The 14,162-nt window shown below is 48.0% G+C and overlaps 1 protein-coding gene across 1 annotated transcript in view; it reads left to right on the forward strand.

The window, feature by feature from the left end:
- Positions 1-11,854, forward strand: part of PMFBP1 (polyamine modulated factor 1 binding protein 1) — a gene marked incomplete at both ends in the record, with an annotated part of 46,760 nt that extends 34,906 nt beyond the window's left edge. The window contains 8 exons of the mRNA XM_081108355.1: positions 127-264; positions 5,136-5,300; positions 5,808-5,975; positions 6,270-6,437; positions 7,263-7,366; positions 7,872-7,946; positions 10,093-10,328; positions 11,850-11,854. Coding sequence (XP_080964481.1) covers positions 127-264; positions 5,136-5,300; positions 5,808-5,975; positions 6,270-6,437; positions 7,263-7,366; positions 7,872-7,946; positions 10,093-10,328; positions 11,850-11,854 — 1,059 coding nt within the window. The remainder of the gene's footprint in view (positions 1-126; positions 265-5,135; positions 5,301-5,807; positions 5,976-6,269; positions 6,438-7,262; positions 7,367-7,871; positions 7,947-10,092; positions 10,329-11,849) is intronic.
- Positions 11,855-14,162: the final 2,308 nt, after the last annotated feature.

Consider the following 14,162-nt stretch of genomic DNA (forward strand, 5'->3'; position numbering starts at 1 on the left):
AGAGAGAAGGCCTGAGATACCACAGAGTGCAGAATGGAGCTGTGGGTAAGGAAAGGAGGAGTGGGGTTCTATAGGAGTCTGAGGGTAATACCTCTTTTCTGGGCTTGTTCTTTAATTGGGGAACAGTCAAAAGAGACTTTGCAGAAGTTGGAGGAGGAAAATGAGAATATCAAAGCACAGAGTAAGAAATATTCTACACAACTGGAGTCCACTCTCTGCAAACAGAACTCCTCCCAGAAAATCATCCAAGAGCTGAACAATGAGGTGAGTTTTCAGAAACCCCAAGGGAGTAAGAAACTTTGACCCTGAGTCCCTTGGGCTGAACTGGGTTTCTAGCTCTCCTCCACCACAGAAATGCGACTCCCTGCTGGGCCCAAGGCATCCTGTGGGACCCGCAGCTCCACTCTCCTCCTCGAAGGGGATGCCCCTTCAGTGCCCAGTTGCGCAGCCAAAGAAATGTTTCTTCCACATGTGGAAGGTCTTATTTACAAACATCTGGTGGAGCTCCCAGACTATCTGGGCTTTGGCATCAAGTCCTCCGCTGTTGCATTTGAGACCAGAGTTGAGTGAATCCATTGTTTGGGGCAATTTGCTAGGGAACACTTCCAAAAATAATAGCGAAGCACAAAGAGGGGATGGGAGGGGAGATGGTTATGGGTCATTACACAGATAAAGGTGACAGAGAGCAGCAAACGGCACCTAACATGTGCGAGGCACGGTGCTTGCGTTCAGTCACCACTTACTGACTGTCGACGTAGGTCCTTTACATGCCTTCTGTCTGCTCTACGCCCAACAAGACATGCAATACTATGACCCTCGGTTTACAGGAAAATGAAAGGCTGGGCCTAAAGTGACTAATTAGTACGTGATGGGATGGACCAGTATTTGAACCTGGATCATCTCAGTCTAACATCTAACCTCTTTTCCCTTCATCCTGAATGGCAATAACTTTCCCCAACTAAATATACTCCATCTTTCTGGGCAAGAAACAGTTAGAACATCTTAATAGGTGGTCTCTTGGGATACAGATGAGAGACCAGCAGCTCTGATTCCTTCACAATATTTTTTAAAGTTAATTTTAAAATACTATGACTATTCTAAATGTAGGAACAGCACTGCCACATGGAACTTTTTGCAGTGGTGAAAAGCTCTAAATTACAGCGGTCTGAGCTCTAAATTACATCTGTTTAATACTACATCCACTAGCCTAATGTGGCCACAGAGTGCTTGGACTATGGCTTAGTATGACTAAGGAACTGATTTTATAATTTTACTATTAACTAAATTTAGTTTTATTTAACTGCAGATAGCCTAATATGGCTAGTGTCTACCATGTTAGACAGCATAGAAACTCATGTTTCTGGAGATTTTCCCTCCAGAGATATAAATCTCTACTGTGATCCAGAGTTGCATTCTGAGTCACTCAAATCCCCGAGGAACCTCTCTGTAAATAAGGGATACTATCTACGTATTATATGGGCTTGCCATTACATTTGCCAAAAGAAAGAAAGTCATGTCAATGTGGACGTAAAAAGCACTAATTTCAGAATTCTTTTGGTGGCAGCCAGGAGACTAGAGGATTTTCATGTATGTGTAAGCATGTTTCACTTTTTAAAAGTATGCCCCAAGTATGGTAGACTTTTTTAATCAATTGAAATAGCCACTAGAAAGAGCCTTAGTTTTGCCCAGCCAGGTGTGGCTCAACCGTTGAGCATCAGTCCAAGAACCAAGAGTTCACTGGTTCAATTACTGGTCAGGGCATAAGCCTGAGTTGTAGGCTTGATCCCCAGTGGGGGGTGTGCAGGAGGCAGCTGATTGATGATTCTCTCTCTCTCTCACTCCCTCTCCTTTCCTCTCTGAAATCAATAAAAATATTTTCTTTTAAAGAAACTTAGTTTTGCATTCTAAAATGTATTTTTCTTTCATCAGTATTCTCAATTTTAAAATTTCCCATCTGAAGTCAAAGCAATATATATTGAGATCCTTTTCATCTCTGATTCTAGACATTTTTCTACCATCTATATACATATATATATAGATATATAGATATATAGATATATAGATAGATAGATAGATAGATAGATATAGATATATAGATATATAGATATAAAAGCCTAAGCAACCGTTACAACCGAAGAGGCAGTCAACCAGGCGTTATAATGCACAATGACCACCAGGGGGCAGACGCTCAATGCAGGAGCTGCCCCCGGTGGTCAGTGTGCTCCCACAACCAATCTCCTGTGGCCCCTCCTCCCATCCCTGGCCAGCCAACCTCCTGAGGTCCCTCCCCCCAGGCCCCAATCAGGGGGGTGGGCAGCAGGCCAACCTCCCACAGTCCCTACCCCCTACCAACTGGCCCCCCTGATAGGCCCCAATCTGGGGGCTGGCTGGCCAACCTCCCAATAGGTCTTGATCACCGGCCAGGCCAAGGGACCCCACCCATGCACAAATTCGTGCACGGGGCCTCTAGTCTATAATAATAAAAGCATAATATGCTAATTAGACTGGACAGCCTAACGACCTTCCAGACGACCTTCTGGACGAAGCCACAGCTGCGATGGCCAAGGCACGCTGCCATGGCTGCAAGGGCTGAGCCCCTTGCATGAATTTCGTGCATCGGGCCTCTAGTATTTTATAATTAACTAAAGGCCAGATGCACGAAATTCGTGCAAGGGGCTCAGCCTCCATAGCCGCAGCGGCTTGCCTAGGTGGCTGCCTCGGCCCTCACAGGCCCGGCTTCATCCAGAGGTCACCTGGTCTAATTAGCATATTATGCTTTTATTATTATAGATTACTGTTAAATACTAAGGAAGCTAATTTATTTTTATTCTATATTTGGATATCTTATTAAACTCACTTATAAGCAATAGTATTTTTTCAGTTGCTTCTCATGGATTTTCTAAGTTATGATTAGATCATTTACAAGCAACAATTTTCTAAACCTTTGTAACATATATTACTCATTTTTCTTGCCTGATTGCATTAGATACTACCTAAAGTATGGTGTTCAACAGTAGCATCCTTTCTTGCTTTTAATGTTAATGGAATTCATGTTTCAGTCTGATATTCCCTGTAATGTGCCGAATAAAATTAATCAAGTGGGCCCATCCTTGCATCCCAAGTATAAAGCCTGACGGTGTATATCTATCACTCTTTCAATCACTCTTTGGAATGTTCTAAGAAGTGAAGTAAGGCCAATAATATAGTAATCAAGAAGGATATTAGTATAGGATGAGAGTAGAAAGATAGGTAGCAATAGACATTGTGGCCTCTGTTAAGAAATTTTGGGTTTTATTCTAAGAACATTTGATAGACATTGATGAAATTTCCTCAAGGGGCAGAGGAGATGATTTGATCTGATTTCGGTTTTCAAAATATAGCTTCAGCTAATGTGTGGAAATGGATTGGGGAGCAGGGTCAGTTTGGGAGTGAGGAAACCAGTTGGGAAAGTATTGCTATCTAAGTTAGAGTGTTGTCAGTTAAGACAGAAATCAGCAAATTCAGGATATGTTTCGGCAGTAGAATCAACCAGACTAACTGACAGAAAGTGAGGAATGTAGGATGACTTAGTGGATTTCACCTATAAAACCATCCAGGTTTAATGTCTTTGGCAAGGAGAGAGCAGATCTTTATGAGAACTTTTCATTAAAACTCTTGGATTCTTTAATTTTATATATGTATGTATATATAGTATTTTTAGTATCTTTTCCTAAGCTAAACCACTCATGTTAGAGAAGTTTAAGATAAAGCTTCCATTTCAGTGTCTAGCATCATTGTGATATTTTTACCACCTTTATTTTTAGTATCTCACCTGTATGGTGACATTTCTCAATCCGGCCACCAATTATCAAGAGCTTACGGTGGGTTGTAATTTCTCCAGCAACTCCCCTGGTTCACTGTGCAGACCCAGTTGACTCCAGGGTTTTCCAAAGTCTCCACAAACTGTACTTTTATTTGCAGAAGACCAAATTATTCCATCTTTAGGATTAACTTCACCCCCCTTCCCAGATAGGTAAATATAGGGGCAAAAATACAGTCTAACACTTCTCCCATTCACCAGTTCCTAAGGTCAAAGATACTCAGAATTCCACTTGAAAAAACAATAAACTTCGAGCACTGAGCAGTTACTGAAGAAAACCCAAAAGGGTGTGTTCCTCTGTGTGTGTGGCCACATGGAGAATGCAGTGTACTGGAATACCAAAAAACAGAAGTCAGGCACACGAATTTCTGAGGTCTCCCTCCTGCTTCCAGACTTAGATGTCGATCCTATACTTAAAGTGCAGAATAAAATGGCTAATTACTTAGCATCTTCATGATCATAACTCACAGCTATGTAGCATTTATACCTTACAAAGCCCTTTTTACATCCCATTTGATCATCACAAAAACTCTATGAAGCAGTTGAAAGTACCCTGATTCACAGAAGAGACTCAGAGAGATGAAGTATATGACAGAACCAGGACCTCAACATAGACCCTCTAACTCCCGATCTCAGTTCCTTTTAACTAGCACGAATACTCAAGACAACATTTAAGACACGGACATCCATTTTTAAATATACTTCTGCCAGAACTATGTATTCAATACATCTCTAATTTCAAACACTGCCCAATGCAATATTTCACTCAGTCCAAGAAGAGTAATATTTACTGAGCACCTATTATGTGCCGTGCCCTGAGCTGTAAGCGAAGAAAGCACGGGCAGCCCTAATTTCATGGTGCAGTAAGTCTAGTGAATTATGTCAGGAACAAAGTGAGGCACAGTGCACACAACTGAGATACTGTATCACGTCTCCCATCCTAGAATTGGATCTTTATCAAAGGCTGCAGAGTCTGTGAAAGGGACTTTTCATGACACATCATGGCCCAGAACCTCCAGGAGTCCTTGTGCCGGGGGCAGGGAGGCAGGGAGGGGCATGCTAACCAGAAGCGGAACGGTGGGGAGAGGAGTGCAGAAGAGCCTGGAATAGCAGCTCTTCCTTTTACAACAAGGAGGTGGAGACGGGGGCTTTATCTCACACTGTTCTACGGGCTAGTGCAGAGGGAAGAGAGCCCAGTGCTCCTCCTGTTTCCTATGGGCACAGAGAATGCCTCCATAGCCATGAACCTTGACAGTAATATTCCCCCTCCCTAAAGGTCGCCTCTCAGAAGGAGACCATAGTGCATCTGCAGGCCCAGCTGGACAAGGCTAAGCATAAAGAGCAGCATTGTCAACAGACCATGGTCAGTAAAGAAGTCTATGAGGAACTATCCCGGAAGTCAGCTGCCTGCCAAGACGACCTGACGGAAGCTCTCGAGAAGGTGGGCCACGCCCTGTATCTCTAGGACAAAGACATGTCCTAGCAGTGGGAGAGGCATAGAAACCAATTTCCTACACTCCTGACTGTCCCCGAGGCTCGTGCAAACCCTGGCATGCGCTGGGATGTCTGTCCAGAGAAGGCCTACTTCTTCTGAGTCAGGGTTTTGGGGAGGGTTGGGAGGAGCAAGATGGAGGCCAAACCTGATACATCTTTCTGCCCAGGGGTGACCCAGGGCAAGGTCCTCCCAAAATCTGGATTATCAAGGAAATTCATGCTCCATCCCTATGCTGACCATGTCTGACCCATTCATAGGACCAAAAAGAGAGGGAACAGAGGAGGAAATGTGGGATGCAGAAAACCAACTACTGTGGGACAGTAGGAAAATGACAGGGTGTCTGCTGCCCTCGGTAGAGGACAGGGAGGGTTGGAGCCCTTCTCCATTCAGGGTTCAGCAGAGAGGCCCCCAGGGCTCTGACAGCCACCTCATCCCCTTTGTCTTTACCCAAAGCTCAACCACTCGATCTCAGAGACCAAGAGCCTGCACCGAAGCTTGATGCAGGCCCAAGATAGGAAAGCTCAGCTGGAAGAGGAAATCATAGCTTATGAGGAGAGGATGAAAAAGCTCAACATGGAATTAAAAAAACTTCAAGGCTTCCATCAGCAGAGTGAGATAGAGGTGAGGAGCAGCCTGGGGCTCAGGCTGCCTTCCTGTTCCAGGTCCCCAAGGTCACCTCTTGCACCCACAGCTATTTAGCACTGAGCCATAATGGGTTCCCTCCCCTTGTTGGGTCCTGTGAGTTGAAGGCCCGGAGCCAACGATCAGAGCAGCAGCGCCCTCTGCTGGCCGCTGGCAATAAAATGCCCCCTAACAAATCCCAGAGCTGAAAAAGGGCCCTCTGGCCTGGTCATGGGTCTCTGGGGTCACGGCAGCAAGCTGGGGGTCTCCTCCTCACTTCGTGCCCCTGCGCAGGTACACGCCTTCGACAAGAAGCTGGAGGAGATGAGCTGCCAAGTGCTGCAGTGGCAGAAGCAGCACCAGTGTGACCTCAAGATGCTGGCCGCTAAGGAAGAGCAGCTCCGGTCCTTCCAGGAGGAAATGACCACCCTGAAGGAGAACCTCCTTGCTGACGAGAAGGATGTAGGTGCTCCTCGGCTTGTGGTCACTTCTTCCCAGTTCCTCCCAGCACTGCCTACAGCCACCTGGATACCAGACAGCCCTTGGGGAGGAGAGGGGACGGCGAGGGGGGAGGTGCCTGGGAGCAAGGAAAGACACCTGCTCTATTCAGCACAAAGCAGGGTGTGGGTGCCATAGCATCTGTGTCGACCAAACCATCTTCCTGTGGCTTTGTTGATAGAGATATTGAGCAAAACAAAAGCCCCATTCCAGGAGAGAGAGCATGCCCTCTCCCTGTCAGGTACACCAGCCACGCCTGACTTAGAAAATCCACTGGGCAGTTTCCCTCCAGAAGCCATTCTGACGCTTTTATTTTCCCTGCAGTGGAGTCCGCTAAGATCTTAGGGTGTGATGTGCCCCATGCCTGGCACCCTGAGCGGTGGAATTCATGGCAGGAAGCCACAGGATACCGTGGGGTGACCACAGGGCCTTGGCTCCAATTAGGAAAAAAAAAAAGACATCTCTTCCTCAAGATATTTTTCCTTCCATATTAAAAAATTGGCTTAACCAAATTTTTTTTTTAGAACAATAATGCCTTTGACCTGAAAATCAGTGTAAGTGTACAAGTCTACTTTGTCTCTACTAGAAACGGTGGCTGCTCAGAGGTGGCACCTCTGTGTGGGTGCAGCCTGGATGCTGGAGGTGGTGTCCTGCTGTGGCAGTTCCAGCTCTGGCCAGCAGAGGCAGTGTTTCTTCTCCCAGGAAGAGAGAAGAGGCCTGACTTGGGAGCAGGCAGGTGACGGGCCCATGCTCCCACCCCTTACCATCTCATTTTCTTCTCCTACAAAGCCCTGTTGCCTGCCCCAGCGGCCTGTGCTCAAAGACGCCTGCAGGCTGCACCGAGAGAATGATGAGATCATGACCAACATGGAGCAATGGGCAAAAGAGCAGAAGTAAGTAAGGAAGAAAAAAATAAGACCAGGTCCCAAGGCCTGGGCTAAACCGAGGACCCATACATGTGCCAAAGAATAGTCTCTCAGCCTCTCTCTCTCTCTCTCTCTCTCACACACACACACACACACACACACACACACACTGCCCTTCTGGGAAGCTGACCCCGTCTCGGCCCACACCCAAGGCTTGGGGGTAAGCTAGAGGGCCCTGCTGACGTAAAAGAGAAGCAGCTCTGATGGGCGCTTCACTGAGGGTCAGCTTTCCTCTTCCCAGCCTGGGGTCCGGCTTCGCTGCCTAGATCCCTGAACTCGCCTGGGATCACAGGGAATCTGCACAGGAGTTGACTATGAAGAGTCCTCTTAATTGCCAGGGGCCAGGAGGGCTCCAGCTCTGGGGACTGGGGCCCCGCAGAAGCCTTGCTGAGAACACCCAATGTCCCGTGTAGCCAGCCCATGCTCTGCTCACAGGGGTCTGGGAACTCTTTTCTCGTGGATTTTATTACAGAGTCGCCAATGAGCAACTAGGAAACAAGCTCCGTGAACAGGTCAAATACATTGCCAAGCTGACTGGTGAAAAGGAGTAAGTCATCCTACACCACCCTGGCTGCTGCTTGGGTCTTAAGTAGAAGGATTGGCCAGGAGCCAGGGCTGGCTTTCTCACTGGATACGTGGGTCAGACCCCAGGAAAGGCCTGGGACTTTGGAAAGACCCCAAGTCCTAACCTCATCTCTGAGACCTTGGACACATCACTTTACCTCTTAAGGCCATAGCTGCCTCAACAATAATAAAAGGGAGTTAATGGTCTCCACGCGCCTTTCCACTGTCACTTTCTGTGACTCTGAGGTCAGAAATGCTGAGAACGAAACGGGCACAGAAAGCGGACTGTGTTAGTTAGGGTGGGGGCCAAGCTGCTGTAACAAAGATCTCCAAGTGGAGGAACATAGAACATGGAAGGCACAGCTCTAGGAGGTGAGAAGTCCAGGTTGGTGGGGTTCCTCTGTCCCCCAGGGTCATTTGGGGACCTAGTTCTTTCTACTTGTTGCTCTGCCCTCCTCTGGGCCTTGCTTCACTTTCACGGTCAAAGCTGGGTCAGCAGCGAGTGGCAGGAGAGGAGTGTTGGAAGTTCGGGAATGGGGGAAAGACATGAATGTCTAAAACTGAGATTTCAAAGGGGGTGTAGTAACAGGTACAGACAGGCTCTGGGGCAGTGCTTCCAGTCTCCTGCTAGAGAACACTTAGAACATGATCGCATTGGTTCGGCACCTGGAAGGGCCGGGGGTGGGGTTGCTGTGACCAGTCAGCAGCTGCCCCAGACCCTGCACAGGAGCGGAGGTGTCTCAGCACACCTAGAACCCATTGTAGAAAGCTCAGCTCCAGGCTGTGACCTGGAGAGGGTGCCTGAGTGGAAAGAGAGGAAGGACATCGGAATAAGGAGGTAGGAACGGAGGTGTGACTCGGATAGAAAGTACGAAATGTTGAAGGCATCCGGGGTGCTGACAGGAGTGGGCCAGAGGGAGTGGCAGAGAGCCAGGGGCATGGCGACCCCACCTGCAGGCCCAGTGGCATGTGGAATGTGGCGACCACGTGAGGAGCTACAAGGGACTGGGTGTCGTCAACTCTGGCCAGGTTGACAGAGAGCAAGAGGGCAAAGCACGAGCCCAGAGAGGAAGTTGAGGATGAATTTTTTATTTGATTTCCTTTAGAGGGGAAAAAAAAAACATGAAATTTTTTACTAGGATACAAATATTTTCTGAAAGGGTTTAACTAAAAGAAAAATTGTCTGAATCTGAGGGTAACAGAGAATGTCAGGCTTTTTCTTATATTGTGTCAAGTTCTGGTCCTCATGCCCTAGCTGGTTTGGCTCAGTGGACAGAGCGACGGCCTATAGACTGAAGTTCTGGTCCTCTCTCCTATAAAGAACTCATTCTTGAATCTCTTTGAAGGAAAACCATCTTTGAATAATAATAGCTCCACTGATATGTATTAAGGCAGTAAGTGCTTTACATGCGTTAACTGAGGCGGATGAGGAGAGGAACTCACAAGCTAAATAACTTGCCCATGGCCTCCCAACTAGTAAGTGGCAGAACCAGCATTCCAGTCCGGGAAGTCTGGTTCCTGAGCCCTTGTCACCCTACCCTCCACCTCGATGTGGAGAAATACAACTGTCCATATGAATAACTGCCATGGGTCGAACCGCAGGAAATATGTAGTTATCTTCCCCGTCACCTGCATTACAGCCACCGTTTTCTCATTGTAAAAGGGGGATAAGTTACTCGCCCGAGCTCTCAAACAGAGCCGGCTCCCCGGGCTTCCCACCTTTCAGCAAAGGGATGTGAAAGAACTTGGACTTGGGCCTCAGAACAGAGTCCAGGGCATGGCCATGAGAGACCGAGGACACGGGGTCAGAGTTGTTGGTAACAGCCTTCTGGCTCTTCCAATCAAGTCTCTATCATTTGTCACACTCAGTTATCCCCATGGAACAGATGAGAAAACAGAGCCCGAGCTGAGATGACTCCGTGGGTCTGGAGCCACCCCAACCCCAGGCCTGGCCTCTTCCAGGGACACACAGAGGCTCCATTCCCACAGAGCATGCGTGAGAGGGCTCGCTCTGGAAGGAACCAGGCACCCATGTCTCTCCATTCTGGGGTGCCTTTCTCTGTCCTTTCCTGTGGGGAACCGAGGAGCTGACGCAGACCAACACCCACCTGTGCCCTTCCCTTCCCCAGCCACCTCCACAATGTAATGGTCCATCTGCAGCAGGAAAACAAGAAGCTGAAGACCGAGATCGAGGAGAAGAAGCTGAAATCCGGGCACCAAAGGTTATGCGCGAAAGCTCTGAACCCGTGCAAAACAGAGCCCACACAGAGGAAAGGGTGTGGCCGCTTGGACTGGAGGGGGACGACCCAGAGCCTGAGCCACAGAATGGATGCCACCACGTTTGCCGGGACTCCGCTCTGCTCAGGTATGTCCCCCATTCGTCTTTTGCTACTTACCGCGATGTTGTCTTAGTCCCATGGGTCAAAAAGATAGCAGCCTGATACTATTTTTCAAGAGATTACTAGATTGCGAACTCAAAAGGGAAAAGAAAACAAGTCAGGACCAGAGGTCATTGTTGCCCTGTCGGTAGACAAGGCTTGTTCTCACTACGAGTCTTTGCTGGTACCGAGAGCTCGTGTCCCAGGTCTGTCCCTTACCCAGACCAGCTGGAATGTGGGGACCGAGAGCAGCAGGATAGGCATCTTCTGCCTGTCGTGAGTTCTGGGAGCCACGCGAGAGCGCCCTGTCCCCTGCACAGCCATCTTTTCTGCCACACAGACTCCGTCACCCTGAGGAAAATCACACTGCAACAGAGCGGCCTTCCTGGCACAAGGCCAGTCCTGAGGAGTCACCTCATTAATTTCTCCTCAAGTCAAGACTGTCGCTTCCTCCCGATTCCCTCAGGTTCTTCATGTTGCTAGAACCAGCGCCTCCCCCTGGGCATCATTCCCACACGTTTCTGAAGACAGTGAGTCCCCATCCCTCCCTCTGGGCCTGGATCAGCTCCTACAAGAACATATCAAGGTCCCAGCCTGTTTTGCAATATGCTGATGTTTACTGAGTTTTGTCCACTTCCTGCAGCAGAGGGAGCCTTGGCCCCTTACCACCCTCTCCAAGCCCAAACTCTAAAATAAAGACATGCGCACAGCAGTCCCGGTGAGCTCCTGGCATCCTGCAGACATCTCTGTCCCCTCCAGCCCCCAGCAGTGTGTTCACGCTGCCTTCCCTGGATTCTAACGAATACAGGCCTCTTTCTCATGGATAGGAGTTGTCATTCCCACAGTCAGCTTCTGGATTCGTTTATAAACCAACCAGAGAAAACTAGCTCCTTCTTTATTCTTTCTATCTCTGTCTAGAATTTAAGAAGAAAAAAAAATCTAAAAACCTTAAAGAGAAAAGTAATCCTGAGGTGCAAAAGAAAGGACGAGAACTAAGTGATGCACTTTCCAAATGGAGGACGGAGAGAGAGCCGTCTGCTTCCTCCCTGGCCACCACACGTCATTCCTCCTCTGAACAGTTTTATTTTTCTCCCCAGCCAGCTCAGTACAAGTAAAACTCCATTATAACAAACTCCAAGGACAGCTAAACTATTTTGTTGTGGTAGGATTTTGTTAAACTGAGTACATGTCTAGAATTCCTATTCTTAATCTGCAGGAAATTGAGAGAAACAGCTGCTAAGGTAAAATAAAGAGAAAGAAGTGAAAGAGCTTGCATTTCTGGGTGGAGGGGAAGGGAAAGCGGAGGAAGAAACCCACTCGTTGGTAGCAGTTCGTAAATCATCTCCCTCCCCAGCCAAACAAAGGCCAGGAAAAGTCACTGCTTATGGTGACACAGGATGCCCCTGCCAGAGCAGCGGGAGGCGGGGTGCGGGCACATCTGGTCCTTTCTTTTGTGATGGGCGTTGTCTGCTTATGCTCTTTTGACTGTGCTCCCCCATTTGCCTTAGGATAAGGATTTATTTTCTAGAGAAAACAAAGATGGGAAAATCTGGTACTGATAATAGCTTCCTACTTCTAGCCTGTGGACCATTTACTTAAACAAAAGTTCAGTGTCATGAAAATTCCCAGTACAGTCTACTAAGAAGGCATTTTTTTTACTTTATTTTACGAAGAGGTTTTCTACATGTTGGTGAAAGCGACAATATCTGGATACTTTGAATAATGTACATTTTTTCAAAGTTGCCTTTCACTTCCTGGGGGGTGATTACACCAGGCCAAGCAGGTAGCAAGGGAGCTATGGGGAGCAAAGGCGCAGCAGAGCCAGAAAAACATGGTGATGTCACCCAGCCGTCCGGCCTTCAGACAGGACAAGGGGCAGGGAAGCTGAGTGTCGCCTTCCTATCATTCTGTAAGCCAGGGGTGGGGAACCTTTCTTCTGACAAGGGCCATTTGCATATTTATAACCTCCTTCAAGGGCCATACAAAATGATCAACTTACAAGTCACCCCTAATGCCTTGGCAGGGCCTGACCAAAGGATCTTGCAGGCCTTACAGAGCCCGTGGGCCAGACCTTCCCCAACGCTGCTAAGCAATAACCAAAGTTAGTTCCTAAAAAGTAGTTTAAACAACTGATATTTTTAAAAACAGTTTCTGTATGATACTGAATGATGGGCACATGTCATTACCCGTTTGTCCAAACCCGTAGAATGTGCATCACTGAACGTGACTCCTAATGTAAACTGTGGACTTTGGGGGAGTAATGATGTATAGGTACATCTAGAGCAGTGGTTCTCAACCTTCCTAATGCCATGACCCTTCAATACAGTTCCTCGTGTTGTGGTGACCCCCAACCATAAAATTATTAGCGTTGCTACTTCATAACTGTAATTTTGCTACTGTTATAAATCGTAATGTAAATATCTGATATGCAGGATGTATTTTCATTGTTACAAATTGAACATAATTAAAGCATAATAATTAATCACAAAAACAATATGTAATGATATATGTGTTTTCCGATGGTCTTAGGCGACCCCTGTGAAAGGGTCGTTCGACCTCCAAAGGGGTCGCAACCCACAGGTTGAGAACCGCTGGTCTAGGGTAACAAAGATACACTTCATTACACTCTGGTGGGGAACGTTGATGATGGCAGAAGCTGCGCTTGTGCGGGAGCAGGAGAAATCTCTGCACCTCCTGCTCAACTTTGCCATGTACCTAAAACTGCCCTAAAAAAATAATAGAAAAGAAAAAATGACTACAAAGCTAGGACTTAGCCAAGGGGATTATAAATAAAACTAGAGGCCCAGTGGACAAAATCCATGCACTCGGGGGGTTCCCTCAGCCTGGCCTGTGCCCTCTCGGAGCCCTCAGGGGATGTCCGACTGATGGCTTAGACCCGCTCCCTTAGGGCAGCTGTGGAGGTGGGAGAGGCTCCCCGCACTAGCCAGCTGTGAGCCCTGCTTCTGGCTTAGCAGCACTCCCCCTGTGGGAGCGCACTGACCACCAGGGGGCAGCTCCTGCATTGAGCATCTGCCCACCTGGTGGTCAGTGCTTGTCATAGCAACCAGTCATTCTGCCATTTGGTTGATTTGCATATTAGCCTTTTATGATATAGAATAAGAGCTTCAGCTACCCAGTGGGAGGATGCCACCAGATTCTGATACCTAGGACCAGCAGAATCCTGTGTAATAGAGTATATTTCTCTCCCTGGGCTAAAGGGGCTCAGAGCAAACATCAGCCCCTCAGCCTGCTTCCTTACTGAAGGGAAGAGGGAGCTCCCTGAACCACCAGGTTGCCACATACACACTTGCCATTTGAGCCTCTTCTACACAACCCAACTGAGGGGGAAGCCTCCTGCCATGGATAGAGCCTGGCAAGCAAGCTCTGGGGTCCCCTATCTCAGCCCGAGACCCTCAACTTTTGACATATCCAACGTGTCTGAAGCACCCAATAGGCATTCAAGACAGATGCATGTGACTGATACAAGCAGGGGACCCCTATAAAGACAGGGCAACAGCCTTGCTGCTCCCTCAAACCCAGAAGTCTGAAGGGCAGTCTCAGGAGTCCACTTCAGGGCTGTTGTCACAGAAATGCTTTTGTACCTCTAGGAAAAGACTGCTTATCACCTAAGGCAGTGGTCGGCAAACTGTGGCTCGCGAGCCACATGCGGCTCTTTAGCCCCTTGAGTGTGGCTCTTCCACAAAATACCGACTTCTGCGCATGGGCCACAGTTTCAATCGCACTGTACGTGCGCTCCTGCATGTGGTATTTTGTGGAAGAGCCACACTCAAGGGGCCAAAGAGCCGCATGTGGCTCGCAAG

This window comes from Myotis nattereri (assembly GCF_964212035.1).
Source record: "Myotis nattereri genome assembly, chromosome: 15".
NCBI classification, from domain to species: Eukaryota; Metazoa; Chordata; class Mammalia; order Chiroptera; family Vespertilionidae; genus Myotis; species Myotis nattereri.